The sequence below is a fragment of the Pan paniscus genome, chromosome 2 (assembly GCF_029289425.2).
Source record: "Pan paniscus chromosome 2, NHGRI_mPanPan1-v2.0_pri, whole genome shotgun sequence".
Lineage (NCBI taxonomy): Eukaryota > Metazoa > Chordata > Mammalia > Primates > Hominidae > Pan > Pan paniscus.
Window position 1 is genome coordinate 1,134,853 of NC_085926.1, and position 26,503 is coordinate 1,161,355.

At 37.3% G+C, this 26,503-nt stretch overlaps 1 protein-coding gene across 7 annotated transcripts in view; it reads left to right on the forward strand.

Moving 5' to 3' along the window:
- Positions 1 to 26,503, forward strand: part of LOC100990608 (contactin-6) — a 320,384-nt gene that overhangs the window by 53,924 nt on the left and 239,957 nt on the right. For all 7 annotated transcript variants that reach the window (XR_004670426.4, XM_034955669.3, XM_034955665.4 and 4 more), the window contains exon 2: positions 1,173 to 1,309. Coding sequence is in view for 6 of the 7 variants with exons in the window: in XM_034955669.3 (XP_034811560.2) it covers positions 1,255 to 1,309 (55 nt within the window). In the remaining variant the exon portion in view is untranslated. The remainder of the gene's footprint in view (positions 1 to 1,172; positions 1,310 to 26,503) is intronic.

Below are 26,503 nucleotides of genomic sequence, written 5' to 3' on the forward strand. Positions count from 1 at the left end.
TAAATAAATGCTTATGAAAATACAATTAATGAATGAATAGATATATGATCTAATTTATGTAAGGCATTAAAGGCTGTGGTATCAAAAGGAATGGAAAGATGATGTCAGATATGAGAACATTTGAGAAAGAACATTGACTCAATATATATGTCGACCCCTGAATATTGTTTATTTTTCCTGTGACTTTTATCCTTTGATTAAATTTGGAAAGCATTTAGCTTAAATTTTATTTAAATGTTAAGTATAATCAATGTTTTTGGTTTAAGATGAAGTAACTCATGACAGAAAGAAATGATTTTTACAATTTAAAAATACATCAAGAAATAAAAATTTTATTATTTATTATCATCACACTTAAACTCCATACACTTCCAATAAATATTTAAGGTTGCAAGAAAATATATTTCCACTATGTTAAAGTTTCCAAAGGATCTTATCACTCGATATATAATAGTTTTATCAAATGTAACCTACTATATCTCTTGATAGAAAAGCTGCAAAATTATACCATAAAAAGGCCATAGAAATAATAAAGGCAATAATAGTGGCTGTTTTTGTAAACAATCAACCATAGTCTGTTACAATCATACAGTTCATAATAACTGAACTTAATTGTCAAGATTAATTGTTGAGCTTACCTACATGAGTTGTTACAGAACATGGACATAGATAAGTTTATTCTGAGCTTATTCTAAATTTTTATGAGTTTAGGAGTTTTTATGAACCTCTTATTAGATTTCTCTTTTGGGCTAAAGGCCAAACTAACATTTTATCTTGATTTCATTTATCACTGCATAGCTTAAATGTCAAAATAAATTAGAGAAAATTATGATGCAACCCCTTAGGAAAAGCAAGTCTCGTACCTGAAAGATAACACTGCTAGAAATTGATTTCTTGCAGAAATTTTGTAGCACAATATTAATTTTATTTCTTGTGATATTAGGACAAATAATGTTTTCTAATATTTGAGGTGTGAATTGAAATTAAGAAAATATGAGCTGACATTACTGGAACTCGCAGAACAAATGTATGTGTAGAAAGCATCCATTTAGGTTGCTTTATTTTGGATAATAATATTAATATTAAATTGAATTAATATGCAACAAAAATATGCTTATTAAAATATTCGTGTTTGTACGTTTTTCATTTCATGACAATTTTGTCTTTTTCAGACTCTTGAGATACTGACTGGAAGATAGACTGTTTTTTTCCACCTGATTGTATGGGAGAAATTTTTGACCTTAGAAAGTGGAAATGAGGTTGCTATGGAAACTGGTAATTCTGCTGCCACTCATAAACTCTTCTGCAGGTAAAGTGTTCTATTATTATAAGTTTTGATTGATAAATATATTGGCATTGTATTTCTTTCTACGGGTGAAGCAGTTTTCAAAATGCACAATTTGTATGTTATTTGAATGACTAAGTGATAATGTTTTGAAGGTAACTTCTATGACTCAGACAGGGAAAGTTTAATCCTTAAAAATGTATCAAATGCAAGTTTTAAATGGAAACTAACATTATTACATTTATAAATTGGCAAATATGACATTTTTATACAATGTAATTATGTAATATTTAATTATATAATATACTATGACATTTTAATAAAAGAATGTAATTAAATATTTTTATCACCAATAAACAGTGAATAATTATTCTTATTTTCATTATAGTGAAGTCTTTAAAAAATTAAAATTAAAATACATATTTTCTCTCATGTTTAGAAATTGATATGGCAAAAAAATCAAAGCTATATTCATTTAGAAGAAAAGGTGATATAGAATGTTACCTCAGAACTAGAAATAACCTTAGATATATTTTCTTTTTAATTATTTTAAAAGAATAGACAAGAACATGTTCTTTTATTCAACTTGAACATATTAATATCTGTGTATCAGTTAACTTTTGCTTTGTAATAAGCCACGCCAAATGTGAGTGTAATAAAATAACAAATAATCATGTATTTAGTTGGCAAATCTGTGGGTTAACAATTTACGATGGACTCAAATGGGTCTTCTTTTGGTTTTTGCCTGGGTGCACTGCAACTTCGATGAGCTGAGTCATCTGAGACATGACTAGTCTAGAACATTCGTAACTGAGACAGCTGTGCTGCCATGGCTGTGGTCCAAATGTTACCCTCTGTGAGTCTGGGTTCTTTTACATGGTGGCTGCTCAGGGTTCCAAGAAAACAAAAGACAGAAGAATGCAGCATTTCTTGATGCCAAGGCTTGGAACTGCTACCTTGCCATTTCTGTGAGTTATTTTGACAATTATAAGTCACAAGACAAGTCCAGCTTCAATAGATGTGGAATGACACTACATCTCTTGATAGAAAAGCTGCAAAATTATACCATAAAAAGGCCATAGAAATAATAAAGGCAATAATCGTGGCTGTTTTTGTAAACAACCAACCATAGTCTGTTACAATCATAGAGTTCATAATTACTGAGCTTAATTGTCAAGATTAATTGTTGAGCTTACCTACATGAGTTGTTACAGAGCATGGACATTGATTAGATCATATGATTATCAAAGAAGCCTCTCTTCTACCATACCATGCTTCTTCCCCCCGACTATGTGTTGATAGGTACTAGTGAAGTTTCACGTACTTATAACAAAGCAGTAATATATTGACAGACATGCAGGAATAAACATAATAATTTAAAAGGAAGAAACACAGTAATTGTAAAGGACATATATTTTATAGCAATCCTGAGAAATAGATATGCTGATCTTAAAATGAATGACAATGCTAAAATATGCAGAAATCAAACAGGAGAATCAGAAAACCATACAAATAAAAGCAATTTTACCACTAGCAAAGCTAGCAGCTAGAAGTGCCATAGTTATATTTACTCAAAGTGATTACAGTATTTTGATTGGTGACACCTCTAAGTCTCTATAACAAAGATTTGGGGTTAAATAATAATGTATTCTTTTTTTGGTAATAGATTAAGAAAAGACAGAAAAAAACTCATCAAGGTGCCCCCAAATCATATATGTGTGAATAAGAATTATATTCCTACCCTTAAGTTTCATCTTCCTGTCAAAATTCAACATTAACATTTTGCCCTTTAAATATGTATATTGAATTAGCATAGGATTTCTAAAAGACCTTTTGTGTTAAATTAAAACAAATTATTAGTCTCAGAACATGTATCAAATCTGAGAAATACTCCAGCTCTTATATTAACTTTTATTTATCCAAACTGGATGTGATTCAACATGTCCTGTTGCTTTATTCTGATGGGAGAAATCATCATATACCCTTGGTGCACAATTTCATTGTGAAAGAACAGATTGGATCTATTTTTTTAAAGCCATAGCTATTTAAATGAGATAATCTAAGCTAAACATTGCCCCAGAGGTAAGGATGTTGATAATGATATACACAAGACAACATTGCTTTAAATCTGTTTGTTTTGTTAGAGGTTTCATGGTGTGTCTCCCTATTCGCAGATACTATTTTAGTTTAGAAAATTAGATTGTCTGATGATAGAGTTCTGTGACTATGCATAGTGATAATATCTTGTGTTTCCAAAACGTACTTTTTATTCATTCTGAAATGCCAGCAAATCTTTCACAATTACTTACTTTTTCCTTGCTATTTTAATTATTATAATTTGTCTAACAGCTTGATACTTTAAATCTCCCCAGACTCTAAATTAAAACTTAAAATTTTTTGACAACCTCTCCTCTCATTTTCTAAAAATTAACTGCAACTTCTAGTGCTTTTACTATAGTCATGGCTTCATAGGCCTTTACAATGAAACTTAATCCATACAGTCATACATGATTGATTCTGGGACACTTTTAAAGTTTTGAGTACTTAAAAGTTTAATTGTTCTATTTTAGTATTTTTAAAATATTAGAAGAAAATGAAGGCCCGTTTAATTAGGAAATACAGTTAATAATTATATACTTTTTAACTGTTTCATTGATATGCATGACAGGCTAAATAATGGCCCCAAAAGATATCTAGGTCCTAATACCTGGAACCTGTGAGTGCTACTTGATACAGTAAAGTGGATTTTGCAGATGCGATTAAGTTAAAGATCTTCAGATGGGGAGATTAAAATGGCCCTGGACTATCCAGATTGTAAGAAGGAGGCAGAGTTAGACCCGACAGAGGGGAAGGCAGTGAGGCAGCAGAGCAGAGGGAGATGTGAAGATGCTGCACTGCTAGACTTCAAGACTGAGGAAGGGATCATGAGCCACGGGGTGTGATGAAGGAAGCTCTAGATGCTGGGAAAGGCAGGGGGACAGATTCTCCCCTCTATCTATGGACTGAGCATGGCTCTGCCTGCACCTTGTTTTCAGCCCTGTGAATCCCATTTTGGACTTCTGACCTCCAGGACTCTAAGAAAATAAATATGTACTGTTTTAAGCCATAACATTTGTGGTAACTTTTATAGAAGTCATAAGAAACTGAAGTTTCTTCCTCACTATGCTTTAAGCTTCCAGATGGCAGGGACTATATCTTGCTGGTACTTGGTAGGGATTCAGTAAATATTTGTTAAATGAATGAATTAATTAATTACCAAAAGTTAATGTTGTTGGTTCTATTTATGTTATCACAGTAGAATAAATTTAGTCATATAATATCCTCTGGGGAACTGTTAGTCTGGTTCATTCCTTTATGGTTGCCAGTGTGTATTAAAGTTACAGTCATCAGTTTCTAGAAATAGAATTGTAATAACGTTTTAAAAGTTTTAAATCATGCCGTATTTGAAACTCTGTGAGGGCAGGAAATTTCATCTGGTTTATGCTTTACTGATTCTCCATCCCCTAATACACGGATTCTAAATATTTGCTAAATGAATAAAAGAAAGCAGGTTCATTTACTTCAACAAATATAGAAATATATTAGAAACGATGATGTGCCAGGCAAGGAGCTTGATGTTGACCTTCAGCAATACGTCCATAGTCCCTGCCCTCTTCAACCTGACAGTCTAAACGAGGAAACCAGCAAGTAAGTCCACTTAAACTGAGATTCTGCCCCTTGTGACAAAAAAGTTCTTGACTAATACAGCTTTAAAAATTTGGTTTTGAGGTTGAGTTAGTATCAGAACTCTGCTGGGATAAATGCTTATTCACTAATGAAAATGAGGAAAAGAGCAAATAAAAGAATTTTAAGAAGTCACAATAATTCCTGGAAGGAAAAAAAAATCAAGAGGTTTAATATAGACTAAGAACGTTTATTCTCAGCCCTGAGTTACTGAAAAATCTACATTTCTTAAAGTAGAAAAAATATGTTAATGAGATAATTTGGATAACCAAATTAATCAACAGAGAAAAACTTATAACTGTAAGTCTACTTTTTGTCTTTGTAGACAATGCACAGATTGTTTTCATGAAGAAATATTTTATTTATTTATTTATTTATTTATTTGTTTGTTTTTTGAGATGGAGTCTCCCTGTGTTGCCCAGGCTGGAGTGCAGTGGCGTGATATCAGCTCACTGCAACCTCCACCTCCTGGGTTCATGCAATTCTCCTGCCTCAGCCTCTTGAGTAGCTGAGATTACAGGCACGCACCACCATACTGGGCTAATTTTTTGTATTTTAGTAGAAATAGGGTTTCACCATGTTGCCCAGGCTGGTCTCAAACTCCTGAGCTCAGGCAATCCACCCACCTCAGCCTCCCAAAGTGCTAGGATTACAGGCATGAGACACCACACCCGGCCAAGAAATATTTTATTTTTTAATAAATACTAAACAATGTCAGTAATGGGTAGAAGCTGAAAAACCACGTAGGGTCAAATTTTGTTGACCCTAGAATGTCACCTGCATAAGAAACCCAAGATTAACTGATGTGATTAACTGTCACATTTTCCCACAGTGAAAAATTCTCAGAATGCACAAGATGATTCTATTTTATTAAATCTTTGACCTTACCATGGCTTTTATGTAAAATTTGAAAAATATTAGACAGATTTCAAAATTTAGTTCCAATCTTTAAAAATTTGATAATTATTAAAAATGTTTAATAAATACTTGATGATAATAGGTTGAATCGTGTGCTATATCTGTTCTTATGAGTTAACCAGGGTTAGAGATAGCACAATTTTATCTGCGGACTGTTAGAAGATCTGCAGTCCTTAAGAAGAGTGTCAGTGAGTGTCAATGGCTGCTATTGTAACTCAAACATAATAAACAATAGCAGAATAGTAGTTACAAGGAGTGTGATTTTCCTGATACTAAATATTCATATCATCTTAAGAATTTCTGCCTAATGCATTCTCTTTTAACATTCTTATTTTAACTAAGTACTACTATTTAAATGGTAGTTTATAAAACATTCACTTGGTTCACAAATATAACCACTTTTTTGTCATTTGTGTTTGTTTTGCCATGGGTTAAGGACTTTTATATGTATTTTATGAAATTACAGACTGAATACCTATTTGGTTAGTCCTGAAGAAGTACCAGTTATTCAGTATGAGACTTGGTTTTATCATGAAGAAGTGCAATAATTCAAGAAAGTCAACATAGAGCTAGTCACATGTATTGGCAGAGTAGAATCAAAGCCCTCCTTGAGGGATTCTAATTATTGTGTTATGCCAACAGGGCCTAATGAGCTGGTTTCTCCTACTGTATTAATTACTCTTGAAGAATAAACTGAGGCTCAAAATTATAATAAGTCTTTGCAGCCATCATTTTTATGTAATGTTTGCTGACAAATGTGGTTATATTATTTTCAAAACTTCTCCCAAAGTAGTTGACTTTTAACACTAAAATAAAGTTGTTTTTAGGGCTGATACCCATAAAGAAAGAAAAAATCTATTTTGTCAGTATTTTTACATAGCTTACTTCCTTATAAATAACACAGCCTGAAAGTGAATCTGGGAGAAACTCTACCTCTTTCTAAATACTCACAGTCAGGCACCTAGGAAAAAGGGACATTGGAAAGTATTTATGATTGCTTGAATTTCACTCTATTTCAAACATAGCCTTTTATTGAATTGAGAGGCAGAGCAAACGAACTACCTGAGAGAGAAAACCAGAAGAATGAAAATATTCACTATGACCAAGATTTCTTCAAAGACAACGATGTATCACACAGCAAATCCATGAAAATTGGCAGGTGTAATAAACCTGCTTTGCTCAAGGATCCCAGAAGCACATAATGGATATTCCTCTGGGTCAGAGTGTGAATGAATATTGAGTACGTCACAACCCACACTCTGCCCACGGTCTTGTTTGGATTTATTGTTAGCATAATAACACCTTTAGGAATGGAACACCAGGCTGTATTTTTCAGCCAAGTGACATCTTTGCAATTTCTAATAGAAATGGTCCAATTTAGAAATGCTGAAAACACCATTTTCATGCAATGCCTACTGATAAAGGTGGTTATATGATTATCAAACCTTCTTCCAAAGTAATTGATTCTTAAACTTTAAATGAAATTGTTAGGACTGATAACAATGTAGGAAAAAACTTTGTTTTGTCAGCACTGGGGGGAAATGATTGGTATGCAGACTGGCATACTATAGGAAATGTAGGCTCTTAGTTGAATGGAATGTGAGTAATTGTGTTTTCACCATGAAGTCTTTGAAGGAGAGGGTCAAGTATTCTATGGAAGTAATAACACCAGGTCATATTTTCACTTTAAGGGTACTCAAAAATAGCTATGCTATGACTTGAAAATAGCATGGAAGGATTCATAATATTTTTCTTTTCTTTTTTTTTTTTTTTTTTTGAGATGGAGTTTTGCTCTTGTTGCCCAGGCTACAGTGCAGTGGCACAATCTTGGCTCACTGTAACCTCTGCCTCCCAGGTTCAAGCAATTCTCCTGCCTCAGCCTCCCAAGTAGCTGGGATTATGGGCATGCACCACCACACCTGGCTAACTTTGTATTTTTAGTAGAGACGGGGTTTCTCCATGTTGGTCAGGCTGGTCTCGAACTCCCGACCTCAGGTGTTCCGCCCGCCTCAGCCTCCCAAAGTGCTGGAATTACAGGCGTGAGCCACCGCGCCCGGCCCAGGATTGATAACATTTTTCTTCCCCCGATTTAAACAACTCTAGATGCTTAAAATCAAACTCCTTGCCATTCCATCAAGTCACGAAACAATCTGGCTTCTTCTGCCTACCTCTTTCATCTCTACTTTTACTTAACTTCCCTTTGCTCATTGCATTAGAGTCACATTTTTTTCTTATGCTCATCAAAATATCAAGATTGTTCTCTGCTTAGGGTCTTTGCGTGTGCCGTTCAGTCGTGTGAAACACTCTTCACATCTTTCTATGACTGGCTCTTGCCATTATACCCATCTCCAATCAGTCACCTCCATAGTCTGACGTTCCCTTAGGACCTTGTCTGGGTAAGTAGTAGCTTATCCCACTATTGGTCCTAGTCACTCTTGTCAACCTTTTTTACTGTTTTCAATGAGCTCGTTGCTATCTGAAATTAACTTATTTATACAGTGTTTACCAGTGCACTTTCTGCCTATACCTAGAGGAATATAAGTTTTATGTAGTTAAAATATTGTGAGTCGTATAAGTGGCTGCATCACTGATGCCTAGTACAGTGCCTGACACATGGTACGCACTTAATAAATATTTAAAATAAATGAGCACGTTATTGACCTCTCAAAATAAGACCCCAAGACTGCTTAGGGATAAACCAATATTCCCAAACACCTTTAGCAATTGAACTGGTTATTGTTAGAATCTACTTTTAGGCATAAATGTTTTAGTCACAATATATATTTTGGGCTTAGGATTTTTTTTAATTTTTAAAAACTATGCTGTATACTGAAAGTAGAAAGCTATTCCTAATTTTTGAAACGAATACAGTTTGCTTAGACACACTTGACCTAGGCAGGTGTAACTTCAGTGTGGTTTGTTCAGGGAGTAGCACATTTAACATACAGCCAGTGCTGTTCCAGTATTACTGGGTAGCAAATACACGTTGACTTTGTGTCACAAATAATTTAAATATTTAAACTTGTGGGCTGTATTTTATCTCAAGATGTATTTTTTTATTCCTTTTTAGTTCTGTCATTACCAGTCAAGTTGATCCACCATTGCCTCTCCCCCAAGACATTTGTACCAGCCTCCTACAGTTTCTCTCTATTTTGAGACATCCTCTGTGTCCTTTCCAAGACTTAGCTTATTGACACAGACGCCTATGCAGAGAAAACTTCATAAAGCACGGCTGATTTTGTCATTACTCTATGTCAAGACCTTTACAGATCCCATCTCCTATAAAGTTCAAACTGTCTAATCAAGCATTCAAATTCAATTTCCTTCAACAAATATTGGAAGTTCTCCAATTAATTCAATTCTACCTGTGTCATGAGCCATGCCTTCCCTTACTCTCCTTCATGTATCCTTTATTCAAGTCAGACTGTGCTACTTGTAAGATCTCTGCACTTTTTAAAAATCCCCAAGTCTCTCCTTATATCATTGTGATATTCTGCATTGTTCTTCTTCAGATCCATTTCCATTTATTAAAGGCAAATCCAATCTTTAACACACTTATTCGAATGCTATGTTCATTCTGATTAATCCTCCCAGTAACATATTCTTCCATTTTCTCCTTAAACCTTGATTCCGTGAAGAAGAATTTTGTCATTTCCACACTCTTTGCTTAGAATCAGGTCATTTCTCTCAAATATATACTCATTCTGAGAAATATATAGTATTTACACTTGTTGAATTTGTAACTGTAGAATTCTTAGTCTTAAAGGGAAAATAAAAACTCAACTCAAATATTTGACTAGTTATACCTCATAACTAGTGCATTAGAGTTTATAAAGCACTTTATGAAGAGTGTTTCATCTGACCTTGATAGTGGGCAAAGGAAGAAACTATATTTGAGTCTCAGACTTTCTTTCTTTCTTCTCTTTCTTTCTTTCTTTCTTTCTTTCTTTCTTTCTTTCTTTCTTTCTTTCTTTCTTTCTTTCTTTCTTTCTCTTGCTCTTTCCCTTCCTTCCTTCCTTCCTTCCTTCCTTCCTTTCCCTCCCTTCCTTCCTTCCTTCTTCTTTCTTTTTCTTTCTTTTTTTTCGGGTCTCGCTCTGTTGCCAAGGCTGAAGTGCAATGGCGCTATCAAAGCTCACTTACTGCTGGCTTGACCTCCTAGGCTCAAACAATCCTCCTACCTCAGCCTCCTGAGTAGCTGGGACTATAAGCATGCACCATCGTGCCTGGCTAATTTTTTATTTTTTGTAGAGACTGCCTCTCACTGTGTTGCTCAGGCTGGTCTTGACTTCTTGGCCCAAGCAATCCTCCTACCTTGGCCTCCCAAAGTGCTGGGATTACAGGCATGAGTCACTGCACCTTGCCTCTTTTTTTTTTTAATTTTTAATTTTAATTTTTCTGTGTACATAGTAGGTGTATATATTTATGGGGTACATGAGATATTTTGATATAGGCATGCAATGCATAATCGCAATATGGAAACTGGGATATCCAGTCCCTTAAGCATTTATCCTTTGTGTCACAAACAATCTAATTATACTCTTTTATTTATTTATTTAATTTATGTACTTATTGTCTCTGTTGCCCAGGCTGGAGTGCGGTGGCGCGATTCTGGCTCACTGCAATCTCTGCCTCCCGGGTTCAAGCGTTTCTCCTGCCTCAGCCTTCCAAGTAGCTAGGATTACAGGCATGCGCCACCACACCTGGCTAATTTTGTATATTTAGTAGAGACGGGGCTTCACCACGTTAGCTAGCCTGATCTTGAACTCCCGACCTCAGGTGATCTGCCCGCCTTGGTCTCCCAAAGTGCTGGGATTACAGACATAAGCCACCATGCCTGGCCCTGTTATTTTCAAATGTACAATTAAGTTATTATTGACTAGAGTCACCCTGTTGTGCTATCAAATACTAGGTTTTATTTTTTCTAACTTTTATTTTGTACTCATTACCCATCCCCACCTGTCCCCCTCCCACCATCCCAGTTTCCTTCCTAGCCTCTAGTAACCATCCTTCTACTCTCTATCTCCATGAGTTCAATTGTTTTCATTTTTACATCCCACAAGTAAGTGAGAACACGTGAAGTTTGTCTTTCTGTGCCTGACTTAGCTTAATGACCTCCAGTTCCATCCATGTTGTTTCAAATGGCAGAATCTGGTTCTTTTTTATGACTGAATAGTACTCCATTTTGCATACGCACCACATTTTCTTTATCAATTTATCTGTTGTTGGATACTTAGATTGTTTCCAAATTTTGGCTATTGTGAATAGTGCTGCAACAAACATGGGCATGCAGATATATCTTCGATATATTGATTTCCTTTATTTTGGGTATATGCCCACCAGTGGGATTGCTGGATCATATGGGGGCCCTAGTTTTAGTCTTAGTTGCTGGATCATATGGTAGCTCTAGTTTTAGTTTTAGAGGAACCCCAAAACTGTTGTTGATAGTGGTTGTACTAATTTACATTCTCACCAATGGTGTATGAGGGTTCCTTTACTTCACATCCTCACCAGCATTTGTTATTGCCAGTCTTTTGGATATAAGCCATTTTAACTGGGGTGACATGATATCTCATTGTAGTTTTGATTCACATTTCTCTGATGATCAGTGACGTTGAGCACTTTTTCATATGCCTGTTTGCTATTTTTATGTCTTCTTTTGAGAAATAGCTATTCAAATCATTTGCCCATTTTTTAATCGCATTATTAGATTTTTCCCTATGGAGTTGTTTGAGCTCCTTATATATTCTGGTTATTAGTCCCTTGTCAGATGGGTAGTTTACAAATACTTCCTTCCATTCTGTTGGTTGTCTCTTCACTTCATTGATTGTTTCCTTTTCTATATAGAAGCTTTTAAACTTGATATGATCCCATTTAAAGACTGTTTCTTGACACAGACTCAATTTTTTTTGGCGGGGGCAGGATTTTCCTCTGTCACTCAGGCTGGAGTGCAGTGGCAAGATCATGCTCACTGCACCCTCAAATTTGTGAGCGTGAACTATCTTCCCACCTCCACCTCCTGACTAGCTGAAACTACAGGCTCATACCACAATGCCTGGCTAATTTTATATATATATATATATGTATGTATATGTATACATATATGTGTATGTATACATATACATACATATATATATACATATACATATATATGTATATAGAGAGAGAGAGACAAGGTCTTGCTAATTCTTAAATTCCTGGCCTCAAGTGATCCTTTTGCTTAAGACTCCCAAGGAACAGACTCAAATTTATGTAACAGTTAACCTTTAAAATCTGAAACCAATTTTAAGGGGGAAATCACCCAGGGCCTTGTAAGTCATACTAAGGAACTGGATTGTGTTCAAATTACCGCCTAATTACCATAATGGGGGCTTATTCATGGAGGATATGTGTCAATCCTCCCAGTGGATGCCTACAACCATGAACAGTCCCAAGCCCTATACGTATTATGTTTCTTCAGTCTGATAACAGAGCCAGCTCCTAAGTGATTAAAGGTGGGTAGCATACACAGCGGGGGTGCACTGGACAAAGGGATGATTTCCTTTCTGGGTGGGACAGACTGGAATGGAGCAGGATGGTGTGGGATGACTGGAGATTTCATCACACTACCCAGAATGCAATTTAAAACTTATGACTTGTTTATTTCCAAAATTTAGCGTTTAATATTTTTGGACCTTGGTTGAGCATGGTAGCTGAAACTGGGGAAACTGAAACCACAGAAAGTAAAACTGTGGATAAGGCGGGACTATTATATATAGAATTTTTTTTATTTTGGCAAATATACTGTCATTAATTTTATTTCTTTTTATCTTATAAAAATAAATACCTTAATATATTTATCTAGTATTAATTGACAGAACAATTAATCTATATAAAAATAATCTGGTTCTCAAACTTAACTTCACATTGGAATCACTTGAGGACATTTAAAAAATACTGTTACTACAATCCCACTTAGAAATTTAGAGTTAATTTATCTGTGTTCAATGTAATCATTCGTTTTTTCCCCCCCCTCAAGACAAAGTCTTGCTCTGTCACCCAGGCTGGAGTACAGTGGCGCGATCTCAGCTCACTGCAACTTCTGCCTCCCAGGTTCAAGCAATTCTCCTGCCTCAGCCTCCTGAATAGATGGGATTACAGGCATGCGCCACCACACCTGGCTAATTTTTGTATTTTTAGTAGAGACAAGGTTTCATCATGTTGGCCAGGCTGGTCTTGAACTCCTGACCTCGTGATCCATCTGCCTTAGCCTCCCAAAGTGCTGGGATTACAGACATCAGCCACCACGCCCGGCCAATCATTCAGTTTTTAATTTTTATTAAAATCCAAAATATCTCAGTAAGTATAATGTGCATAAATTGTGTCAGTTCAATGAATTTTCATAAATTCAACCTACCCATGTAAGCAGCACACAAATCAAGATGCAGACCATGGCTGGATCCCAGAAGCCCTTTCCAATCACAGCTGAGACACAGAAGGGTAGCCATTTCATCACACAATTTACTTTTACTGTGTGTATATATATATATATATATATATACACACACACACACTACCTATATGGTCATTTAGTGTGTATTCTTTCGTTTCTGGCTTCTTTCATTCAATATTGGGTTTGTGAGATTCATCCAAGTTGTTGTGTATAATGGCAAGTTTGCTTACTCTCATTGCTGCGTAGTACATTATTCCATTGTATGAATCTTTTACATCCTGCCTTTCCATTCTACTCATGATGGACCTTGGTGTTTTTACAAGGACCTAAGTGCTTTTAAAAGCTAAGCAAATGATTCTAGTATGCTGTTTCTGGGGTTGAGTATCACCAATGTAGTCATAAATGTACGTAAAAAAAAAAAGAAAAATTAATTTGATATCCCATTAGGCTTCCATAGAATTTGTGGTAGTGTTTTTAAATTTGCATAATTCTCATTTTTATTTATCTCTAGTTGAAAATTTCCGACATATTTAGCCAGGGTGTGCTGGAGCTGACTCGTAGCAGCTCATGAAAGCTGAGTGTTAGTTTCAGGAATTTTGTAAGCAAGTTGTTTAAACACAGCTATTATTAAAAATTAAATAGACATCCAATTAAAATAATTATATTCAAAATTTCATAAATATTTAAAATTCATTACTTCCAAATTATTTTAGAATATTTTCCTATTATGGTCTTGAGGTTGTTCATATCTATTGTATTTGTATGGTGGAATTATCATATCATGGAAACTACTGTGCATTTCTTCCCAAATTATGTCATGTTATTATCTGGAAATCACTCATGGGGAGTATTTACACCACAGCAATTGGCAAAAGCGACAAAGCAGGTCCTCACTTAGTGTTGATGCTGAAAGAGTTTCAGTAATGGATATAATTTGTATGACAGTGAGAAATACTCTAAGATTATATTGCATATAAGCTGTAATGATAGCAAATGTTTACTGGGAATAAAGTTAGCAGATTGGGATACAATTCCAATTGTCAGATCATGGTTGAATTGCAACTGAAGCTTAGCTAGAGATATAAATATTCAATAAAACTTAGCAAAAGCCTTCTATGAAAATCAATTGACTTATGGAATTTATAATAAATTATGATATTATATATTTTATTATTTTTAATTGTGGGCTACACATCACATCCATTGCATTAGTAAATTTGATAATAAACATGTGTATATACATATATATACATTTATATGCACACAAATATATGTATCCACATTCTTTTCAGAGACATGGTTGTTAAATAACTGCTAGCATGCTGCTCTGTTGAGCTATGTTTTATTTTTTAGCCATTTTTATTAGTGGAATTATGCCACGTTTTGCAGATTTATTCGGTACAAAAAACAAGGTAGAGAAGTAAGTACCAAGACCCCATGGTGCCCTTAGGAATATATATACATATATATATACACACACACACACACAAATATACATATGTTCTGTACATGTATATGTGTGTAGATATATATTTTCTATACATGTGACATTACACTAAATGATATTGTAATTGTTTTGTCTATTTTAGCACTAATTTAGATTTTGATATTTTATTTTTCATACAGAATTAGTACTAAATTGAAGAACAAAGATAACATATTTGGACTCAGTTAAAAAAAAATCTCAATCTGAAGATACCTAATAGGTTACCAGAAAACAGATGAAGAGTTTCTTTCCTCCCTCATAAAAAATCAAACTTGGTTTACCGAACCTTGCAGCTAACAACAGGTGCTGTCTGCTCACTTTGCCAGAAGCTCACAATAGAACAGATTGGGTACACATAGAACTAAAAACAACATTTGAGTGAGGAACAAAACCCTCCCAAATGTTCTGACCAGCTCTATAATCAGTTCTTAATATTGAGCCTGGAAACAATAATGATTTCTTTAATGTCAAAATGGGCAAAGAACCTTGTTTGTTTTGTTTTGTTTTACCTGTATTTGTGCACATGGGAATTTCAGAAAACACTTATAATCAAACACAAAAGTGCTACATTTGGGGTTGTACAGCTCAGAAGGGAGGGGAAAAAAAACCCCTTCTTCGTAAAAGTCTTACAGAGAATCACCAATCACAGAGGGAGAAGTGTGTTCTAATATCAAATCTGTGTGGCTACACCATCCCTTCGTAATTGCCAATTGTCTTTTCCACTTTGTCCTCTTTCTGTAACATTGCTAAACTGAATCTGAGGCTAGGGCTTTAACTTGATATATCTAAGTTCATGGCCGTACATTTATTTTACTTACTCAAACACTTAGTCTCTCAAATAGAATTGATGATTTGTCAAATGATTTGTTGTTGCATAATGACATAGCTGTGGAAGCCGGATCTTGCTTTATGTTTGAGAACACATTTCCAGAGTCCAAAAGCATGTGAGGATTGATGGCACAGATGGGCTTGAAGAACTGGTTTCAGAAGTGCCATCTTCTACTCAACTGCCAGTTTTTCTGTTTATCAGCTAGACATTCTGACCCTTTGTATCCTCCCATTGCTTATATTTTTACAACGTCAAAATCACTCCAAATGAGAAATGTGGGAACAGAAAAGCAAAGCAAAGAGTATTCAGACCACAGAAAATCATCTGTGCCTAGGGACTGGCCTGGCAGCCTCTTGTTTTCTGTTTGTCCCTTGAAGACAATGGAATTGTAATCCTTGTGCCAGGAGATCACAACATCCTTTCCAGTTCTGATTACCCAATGATTCTAAGATGAGAAGCGTTACACAGTTTTACAATTTCTTAATAGTTCTGATGAAAGAATATATGAGGACAACGCAGCTTGTTTTAGCTAAAAGGCAATTTGGGACTCTCCTGTGAATTTTATTTATCCATCTTATGCTATTCCCTTGGGTAATTATGAGTGAATTGCTCTGTGCTGTTTTTCATCAAACTTTTTCTGACTGTTATTTTGAAATTATTATCAAGAGCATCACTGAAGGAACATAGTCACAAATGGATAATGCTTATTAAACTGCAGTGTTATATTTGAATGCCACTATTCTATGGCTAAGGTTGTGCTATACCCTCATGTGCCAGCCTTGAAAGCTCATTAATTTGTTTGGTTCTGCCAGTCAGGCTGGAGTGCAGTGACGAGATCATAGCTCACTACAGCCTCGAACCCCTGGGCTCAAGAGATCCTCCTGCCTCAGCCTCCCAAGTAGCTGGGACTGCAGGCGCATGCCACCACACCTGGCTAATTTTTTAAATTATTACTACTTTACAGATGAGGTTTTGCTATGTTGCCCAGGATGATCTGGAACTACTCACTTCAAGTGTCTTCCCACCTCAGCTTCCCTAGTTGCTGGGATTACAGGCATGAGCTACTGTGCCCAGCAAAGCTCATTGATTAGTCTGCCTGTCTGTCAATGCGGTCAATCAGTTAATTCAGTGAGATACTCAGACACTCCAAACAAACTATTAATCTGAGGAGACAACCTGAAACACATGATTAGCAGCTGATGTCGTAAGAACATAAACACTTAGCCAATCTGTAATCAATGGATTCATCTCAATTTAAACTACTGCTTCTTTTAGTGGTAAACATTGAAGAGCAGGGGAAATCTGCACCAGGAAACAAGAAGTTTCACTAGACTGACAACCTTGGCTGAGCTAGAACTATGTTTTCAGAATTTCTCTTCCCTATCCAGATCTGGATTAGAGATGAACAAAAAGGAAATTTGTGTGAGATTTGGAAGGTGGAAATGATGCTACTCTGTGAAAGCTGCATGTAAGTTTGTCTGGTGAGAAAGAGACACAGGTTAACAGAGAGCTCGTCCTCTGTTTCCTTCTTCATATCCAGGTTTTGGCACAACTGGTGGCACTACTGACCAACACTGACCTTAGGTCCACTCCAGTTTTAGAGGCAACAGTTCACAAACGCTTCCCCTTCACAAGCCCATTCTGGCAGCTGAACTTGCTGGCTTCCTTGCAAGATCTGACTTGACCACCTGCTCCAGTGCCCAAGAGGGCTTGTTAACAGTATCACTGTGATATTTCCCCTCTCACTTTTGTGCCATCATCTTCTCTTACAATTACATAAGGTCTTCCTCCTAAAATGAATCCTCCATTTTACATGATTCACAGTAGTTTTGCTTTCCTGATTGAACCTTAACTAATATCTGTACAGTTCAAATTTGTCATACATGACAGGGGAATGATATCCAAATCACTATACTTTGGTTTTTCCTATGATAGCTGGTGAATATGGAGGCTTTGGAGGGGCTATAGTTTTCGTGTAGAATGTGATTAGGATACTAAAGAAATTCTTGACATATATTAGGACTCAGAAGCCTATGCAACTTGGCATAGGTTTTTTTTGTCTCTTCCTCTGTATTGTGAAGCCTCCCTGTGTCATTCAGTTTTTAGGCAGCAGTTCCTGCTTACCATCCAAACCCCTTTTGAACCTTACAGAATCCCCAAAAGTCAGCCTTGGCCTTAAGTCCCGGAGTACTGTGCTTTACCTAGGGAGCATGTTAATTCATGCATAAAAATTAAGGACTCAAGGTACATTATATCACTGTACATCTGAGTGGATTTTTTTGTGGCTTAACCTTGATTTTTAGTGCTGTAACCCAAATAAAGAAAAATGCAAGCATGCATTGGAGGGTATTGGGCTGTAACAAGGTAATAAGGACTGTTTCAGTGGTATCATATATAGTGCTTTACAGAATATTGGGTATTTTCACACCTCACCTCATTTACAGTTCACGATTTCTCATGATGTTATTAGAAGGTCAGAGATGTTACATGCTTGTCCTTGGTTATTTGTGTGGCTTGGAGGAACCAGAAACCAACCAAGTGTTCATATCCTAGTGTTCATTTCACTGAAAGATCTGGCTTTTTAATGAAGCCGTTGGCTCTTCCCATTCCCATTCTCATTACCGCTCATCTGGGCTGTTGCGGAAGACTCTGCAATCCTCTTTTCTCCTATTGTCAGCCCCACTCTTCCTCCCATTACACCAATAGGAAATCATAATAGTTTTATGTTTCTCATTTTGCAAATGAGTTTCAATGGTCCATCTGCTTGGATCAAACACTTCAAGTGCTGTCCCTTTGCTGCAGAGCCAGATAGATTCTTCTCAACCTTGTATTGAAGCTCTAGCAGGATTCCAATGAGCTTTCTCAAACTTTTTTTCCTACCTTTCTTCTATAAAGACACTTTGTGCTGGCCAAACTGAGTGCATCACCCCCACTACACACACACACTCACTTCTGCAAGGACTTATAATAATAATAATCACAACAGCTACCTGCATTGACCATTTAGTAGGTGCTGAGTATCTCACTAGTTGTTTACCTATATTACCCAGGCAATAACCATATGAGATGTGCATTACTACTGTTTCCATTTGTAATGAAGAAATCAAAGCTGAAGAGGTTAAGTGACTTACTCAAGATAACATGGCCGGTCAGTAAGAGAAGTTGTATTTTAGCACGGACTGAATTTAAAAACGGCACTCTGAAACTCTCTGTGCCACTGCCTTTCTTCAAGCACTCCCCATTTCTTACAGTGCCTGATCCCTCTGAACGCACATTTTGATTTCTTCCTTCCCTTCAAGGGCCACTCCAAAATCAGTAAGTCTTCCCTCATCTCCACATGACCACTTACCCACAGAAAGTCTCCCTCTCTTGAATTCCTACATCTCTGAGAAGATGCATGAGGAAAGAGAAGTATAACTTATGAGTCGGTAACATTCGGTGCTCATTTCTCAGTGCGTTGCTTGGATCCTGGCATGCAGGGGCAGCTCATTGGCATCAACTGTTCTAACCACTGGCTAAACAAGAGACAAGCTCTGAGGCATATAGTCACAAATACGGGCAGTAAGGAGTTATCGTGGGAGTGGTGAATGTGGAGGGGCTCTGAGTGGGAAATAGTTCAACCTCATTTTATAGATCCCACATCTAGGATACAAATCAGTTAAGCCACTTGCCCAATGTCATTCAGATAACACAAGAGTACCTGGGAGTGCTGAGATCTGAACCCAAGTGCACACATATTCTTCCTGCATTTTGCCAAACACAAGGCAATTTCTAGGCTTAGTGGAGTTAATGATGAGCAAAAAAAGGCACATCCTAGAAGCTTCTGGTCAAATGGCAGAGACGCTAAGGTACAGATTAAATTTTTTTTTAAGAAAATACAAGTTTTTAAAATTGTTTTAAAGGAATCAAACTACGCATCTCATCCAGATGACAGATGCTACTGGGGAAGGAAGCACAGCACTTATCTATCAGTAGGTCTAGGGAGCTCTTAAGCTGATTAAGGACACAGGCTCTGCAATTAAAATCACCTGTGGCACATACACACCACAGAATACTATGCAGTCATAAAAAAGAATGAGTTCATGTCCTTTGCAGGGACATGGATGAAGCTGGAAGCCATCATTCTTAGCAAACTAATACAGGAACAGAAAAACCAAACACTGCATGTTCTCACTCATAAGTGGGAGTTGAGCAATGAGAACACATGGACACAGGAAAGGGAACATCACACACCAGGGCCTACTGGGGAGCTGGGAGCAAGGGGAGGGAGAGCACTAGGAGAAATACCTAATGCTTGTGGGTCTTAAAACCTAGATGATGGATTAATAGGTGCAGCAAACCACCATGGCACATGTATACCTATGTAACAAACCTGCACGTTCTGCACATGTATCCCAGAACTTAAAATTTAAAAAAATAAAAAAAAGAAAGAAACAGTGGTTGTGAGAGAACAGTGCAGTAGAGTGGTAGGGATGAAAGACAAATTATAAATGGTGGAGGAGTGGGGGGAATAAAACAAAAACAAACAAACAAACAAACAAACAAAAACACCTTGGTTCATACCTGGCACCTTACTACTTGTGTGGCAGGGCAAGCTACTGAACCCCTCTCTGTCTTACATACTGCATGACACATGATACACATTCAAGTCACACTAGTTTTCATTTTTTCCTATCAGTTGCCGATTTCTTATACTAGAGATCTTTACGGGAAGGTCTTACCTAGGTGTTACCTTCCTTGTCATCTAGATGACGTATCTGAAATGTTGCCCAGATGGGGATCCATATCCAATGTATCTTTTTACTCTGTCTCCGAAGTACCTAACATGGCTTTGGTAAATATCTTTTTTTTTTGGCTAGCAAGCACATATTAAAATAATGAAGTACCCTGTGAGTCACAATAATCATCACAAACAGCCATACAACATTTCCTATGCACTTTTACACTCTTTTAATCTCCCAGGTGATTATATAGATATATAGCTTAAACATACCACAAGTCCCTCAGGTGGGCAAATTGTATTGGCCCTGTTTTACAGATGGGGAAAATGAGGGAAGGGTAAGAAGCTTGCCCCAAGGTACAGAGTGAGCCAGTGGTGGAACCGGGATTTGAATGCAGGCTGTCTCGCTCCTGAATCTAACTTCTTAGCTGCTAGATTCAACCGCTGTTCAACAGAGTGAAGGGATGCTAACACCCAACATATATTGAGCACTCATATGTGCTTTCAAATAATTCCATGAGTTAGGATCTCAAAATAATTTGACGACATAGGAAATGTCATTCTTTTTTTCATTTCATTTATTTATTTTGAGATGAAGTCTCACTCTGTCACTCAGGCTGGAGTGCAGTGGCACAATCTCACTGCAACCTCCGCCTCCTGGGTTCAAGCACTTTTCCTTCCCTCAGCCTCCCAAGTAGTTGGTACTACAGGTGCACGCCACCACGCCTGGGTAATTTTTGTATTTTTAGTAGAGAGGGAGGTTCCCCATGTTGGCCAGGTTGGTCTCGATCTCCTGACCTCAGGTGATCTGCCCACCTCGGCCTCCCAAACTGCTGGGACTACAGGCGTGACACATCGCGCCTGGCCTGGAAATGTTATTAACCCTGTGTTTTAGGTTGGGCTCCTCCAGAAGCCGACTTTCAGAAAAAAATATGAGTGAAAGTAATTTATTTAAAAGATAATCCCCAAAAGCCCCAGTAAATGGTAAGTGAGACAGGGTGAGAAAGGATGAGGTTTGTTATTGAGCAGTGCACATCTAGTATGACTGAGACTCTGTATACAGGAGGTAGTGTAGAACGCACCTCAGTGTCTTATCAGAATGTGACTAAGGGACCAGGAAGCTGCGACACTTGCCCGTCACTGCCCTTTCATCACTGGCATCAACTGTTCTAAGCACTGACTAAACAAGAGACGAGCTCTGAGACATATAGTCACAAATATATGCAATAAGGAGTTATCTTGGGAGTGTTGAATGTTGAGGGGCTCTGGGTGGGAAATATTTTAACCTCATTTTACAGATCCCAAGTCTAGGATACATATCAGTTAAGCCACCTGCCCAATGTCACTCAGGTAACACAAGAGTACCTGGGGGTGCTGAGATCTGAACTCAAGCACATATATATTCTTCCTGCATTTTGCATGTTCTCTCTAAGCACAGAGCAATTTCTAGGCTTAGTGGAGTTAATGATGAACAAAAAAAGAGACATTCTAGAAGCTTCTGGTCTAACAGCAGTGATGCTAATATATAGGTTAATTTTTTTTAAGAAAATACAAGTTTTGAAAACTTTTAACGGAATCAAACTATATTGCTGATAAAGAGAATAACTCAGGTGGACGTGAGTGGGAAGGGTGTTTAAAAAGGCGCATTCCTGGCAAGGGAAAGCCAAAGTCACTCATCTGTGGAGACAAAGCAGGCCAGAATGACTGATGGGGATGCAGTGAGTGGCAGAGGAAGGATGGTATGAAATGAGGAAGAAGGAAGGGAAAAGGCAGACATACTAGTCTCAGAGGCCCTAGTCATGCTTTAGGATTTAATTCTAAAAGCAATGAGAATTTATCAAAGAGCATGCAATTGGCAGAGGATTTGTTCTTCTATTTAGCCTAAGAGGCCTCCAGATTAAATGTTCTTTCTAAATACTTAAAAGAGGTGACATAGTCTAAAAGGGAGAGAGCAAACCAGCTAGAGGCTGTGGTCAGGTGTGGGGAAGGGGGGGACATTCAGCCTCCTCGTTGTATTCAACCGCCTTCCTCAGCTCTGTCTTCTCTTTTCTGATTCTGTCCACATTCCACTTTAATCCTCAATGCTTGTGAGATGATCCAGAGTTTGACTGCATATTTAGCTTTTCAGGGATACTGCAGATAATGATGAGAATTATTCATCTTTCTTCAGCATAAACCGTATTTAAGGAGAGGCTAGAAAAATAATATAAAGAGGCTTTATGGTCAAGTTTCAGAGCTGAGTTAGGAAAGTAATTCCAAGTAGTAGAGTTTCAGCATATTTTATTTCCTCCTTTTACTTCTCTAAATTTTCCAAATGGATTTATACTATTTTTAAAATAAAAATGGTCAAGCCTTTAAACATTTGTGCCAATTATATAGATAGCCTGCAAAGCTGAGACACTTCTCACTATACTAATCAGATAACTGGCTCAGGCTTTCTATTTTATTTGATAAACTTTGGTCATTCTGAATTTCCAAATATCACCAAAAATTCTGACTTTGATAAATAATCAAATATTTAGCTCTATTGTGTATTTTCTTCCAATTTTCAAGTGATATGGGTGGCCCATATTATATTCACCTTAAATTTTATTAGAAAAAGAATACTTTTGCCGGTTGCGGTGGCTCATGCCTGTAATCCCAGCACTTTGTGAGGCCGAGGCGGGCGGATCACTTGAGGTCAGGAGTTCAAGACCAGCCTGGCCAACATTGTGAAGCCCTGTCTCTACCAAAAATACAAAAAAATTAGCCGGATGTGGTGGTGCAAGCCTGTAGCCCCACCTACCTGGGAGGCTGAGACAAGAGAATTGCTTGAACCCGTGAGGCAGAGGTTGCAGTGAGCTGAGATCATGCCACTGCACACCAGCCTGGATGACAGAGTAAGGCTCCATCTCAAAAAAAAAAAAAAAAAAAAAAAAAAAAAAAGCAATACTTTTAATATGCTTACTCACACTATTCAAAGATCTTTAATTATAATCATTTAAAAACTGTGAGGTAGAAAGGACAATAAGTGTTATTCTCCCCAATATACAGACCAAAATATGGGTAATGTAAGCTAAAGACCCACAGTTAGTAGCAGAACCCGTTGAAAATCGAGTGTCTATTTAAATAACAAACCTGGGTGTCTATTTGGGGATAAAACACCCAATCTCTAGAGCCCTTTGATTTCAAAAGAACTGATATCCCAGGAAGATAGAGAACTTAACATAAATAAGAATAACCAAAGTGAAGCTTAAACATTTGTACAAACCTTGACAATTTCATTTTTTGTATTGTTTGTATTACCCAAGTCTTATCACAGGGGACACTGAGAACCAAATTAAGTGTGTCAAAAATCAAAAGAAAAGATATATAAGCCATGTCCTCTGAATTTTTTCCTCCTTCCCTTGTTTCTTCCTTATAACCACTGCTGTGTACTTAACTTTTAAAAACATGGGCTTTGAGGAAGGACATAGCTGGGTACCAATCCCATCTCTGCTCTTTAAGAAGTTGGGTTACCTCTGACAAGTTACAAACCTTGCTTAGCATCTATCTCTTTACCCTTATATTAGCCATAATACCCACTCCATAGAGTGGGTTTTAGATATTACTATTTGTACAGACTTGCAAGAATGCAAAGTGCGTAGAAAGTGCTCAATAAACAGTAACTAGTGGTGACTGGGGTAGGGGTAGTGCCAATAGTTGCTTTAAGAACAGTTGAACTAGCAGCAATGGCCAATGCCATTGGCAACCAAATTGTGCTCATAACTCTATGGACCAGATCTTAAGACTCCAACACTGGGAAATTTGCTGTCATTCTTTGATCCCTGGGCTTAAATGTCTACTTCTTAATGCTATGAGTTAAATATTCAATGTTAAAATGGACAGGGGGTCATGCTCCATCTCATTTATCATAAGTGAATAACTGGGTTATTTTGACCATAGATCAAACTCCAAAAATTTAAGCAAAGAAATAATATGTGTAGGTTCCACAAAGAGATGGGGAAAATGTGAAAATACAGCTAAAATAACCCACAATTTAAATTTTGGCTACAGAGTTAATATCCTATTTGTAAACCAGAATTTTGTAATCTCAACACTACTGAGCAGATAACTAATCACATTTTGAACCAAATAATTATTTGCTGTGTGAGCCTGTAGATGTTTAGCAGCTTCCCCGCCTGTACTTATAAATGCCACTTGTGCTACCAACCCCTGGTTGTGACAACCAAAAAATGGCTTGACTCCCAAATCCACTGGAGCAAAAGTACCTTCGATTGAGAACCACTGCTCTATACTCTTTTTTTTTTTTCTTTTTTTTTAGGCAGAGTCTCACTCTGTTGCCCAGGCTGGAGTACAGTTGTGTGAACAAATTCATTGCAGCCTCGACCTCTTGTGCTCAAGTGAGCTTCCCACCTCAGCCTCCCAAGTCCCTGGGACTACAGGTGCATGCCACCATGCCTGGCTAATTTTTTAATTTTTTGCAGAGACAGAGAGTCCCCATGTTGCCTAGGCTGGTCTTGAATTCCTGGGTTCAAGCCATCCTCCTGCCTCAGCCTCCCAAAGTGCTTGCATTTCAGGCGTGAGCTACCACACTCGGCCTGCTGTATACTCTTGACTTTAGAATGCTCATAATTCTAAAGAACCATGTTGCATCATGCCTTCTCATAAAGCCTCAGCCTTCAATTTCACACCATCCAAACCCACTGAAGCTCTTGAGTCCCTTGACATGGTAACTCCTATCCCTCTCCCATCAGACCATCTCCTCATGGAGGTGACAGACAATTCAGGAAAATCTCCCGTTAAATCCACTCCCCTAAAGCCCTCTTGGAAGAGTAACTATATGAACTTCATACTTCTCTCCCTCCCAACTTTGTACCTACTTTCTCAGAGGTGCTTAAAAAATATCACTTCTCTGAACCCCAGTTCTCTCTTTTATCAGTTTCATGTCTTCAAAAATAGCAGGATTATATTGCCCTCTGCAGATGCTACTGGTGATAAAGAATAAAAATTGAAACTGACTTTTTATGTAACAGCAGGAGGAAAACGAGAAAGAAGGGAATTAACAATGATTAAACACCTACCATGTGCCAGCCTCTGCACTAAGTACCTATAATATTACTTCATTTAATCTGTATAGTGAAACTTCCGAGTGAAGTTTTCTGAGATCAAAAGAAAGTGCATTTCTGACATTATCTTGTAAATAAATGGTCATTTCAGATTGTTCCGCCCACTTTAGTGTTCTATTTCCCAAAAGCATCCAAGAATCCTTGTGAAAAATGAAGACAGTCTGCAATAACTGTCTCTCTCTCTGTGTGTATGTGTGTGTGTGTGTGTATCACAACTTAACCCATAGTTTTGGAATGTCAGTCATCTCACCAAAATCCGGAATGAACTATGTCCCAGTGGATCACATATTCTTGAAAGGGCAGTCAGATTTCTGATAAGCAACTCATGTACACGAGAGCAAAGGCAAGGTTCTATCTATAGCCCTGTCATGAGGCGAGCTGTCTCTTTTTGAAAATGATTTAGAGGCAGCTGGCCTCTGGTCTGCTGGTCTGTTGGTGTCTCACTTGGCTGTTCAACATCAGAGGCAGGAATCTCTGCCCATTTTCACATAATGCACATGTCTTCCTACTGGAAGATCTTTCTCCAGGAGTGGAGGGTTCAGGTCAAGGTCTCTGCTCACAAAATAAAGACAGAACTCAGCACTATTTATATCACACCAGAACTGACTCAGCGCCATTGCCCATTTAACTCACTTGTCTTGCTATTTGGAGATGTTCTCTCTCTTCTGGCTTTTCTGCCATCTGTGACATCTCTCCAGGCATACAGTAAGGAGAGGACATTTTGAAGGATCACTCTATTTGTTTCATCCTAGAAAAGTTTATATCAGTCCAATTCCGCTGCTAACTGGACTTCGTCTCTGGCTTCTTCATTTGGAAATGCTAAGCGCCCTTATATCACCTGGCGGTTTGCAAAGAGGTGAGTGTGAATGCTCCAGTAAAAACAGCTGCCTTTATTAAGCTTTACAGCATGTGCTCGATATTGAGCTAAGTGCTTTACGTGAATTATTTCATTTAATCCTCAGAAAATCCTCTAAAGGAGAGGAAGTATTATAATCTCCATTTAGA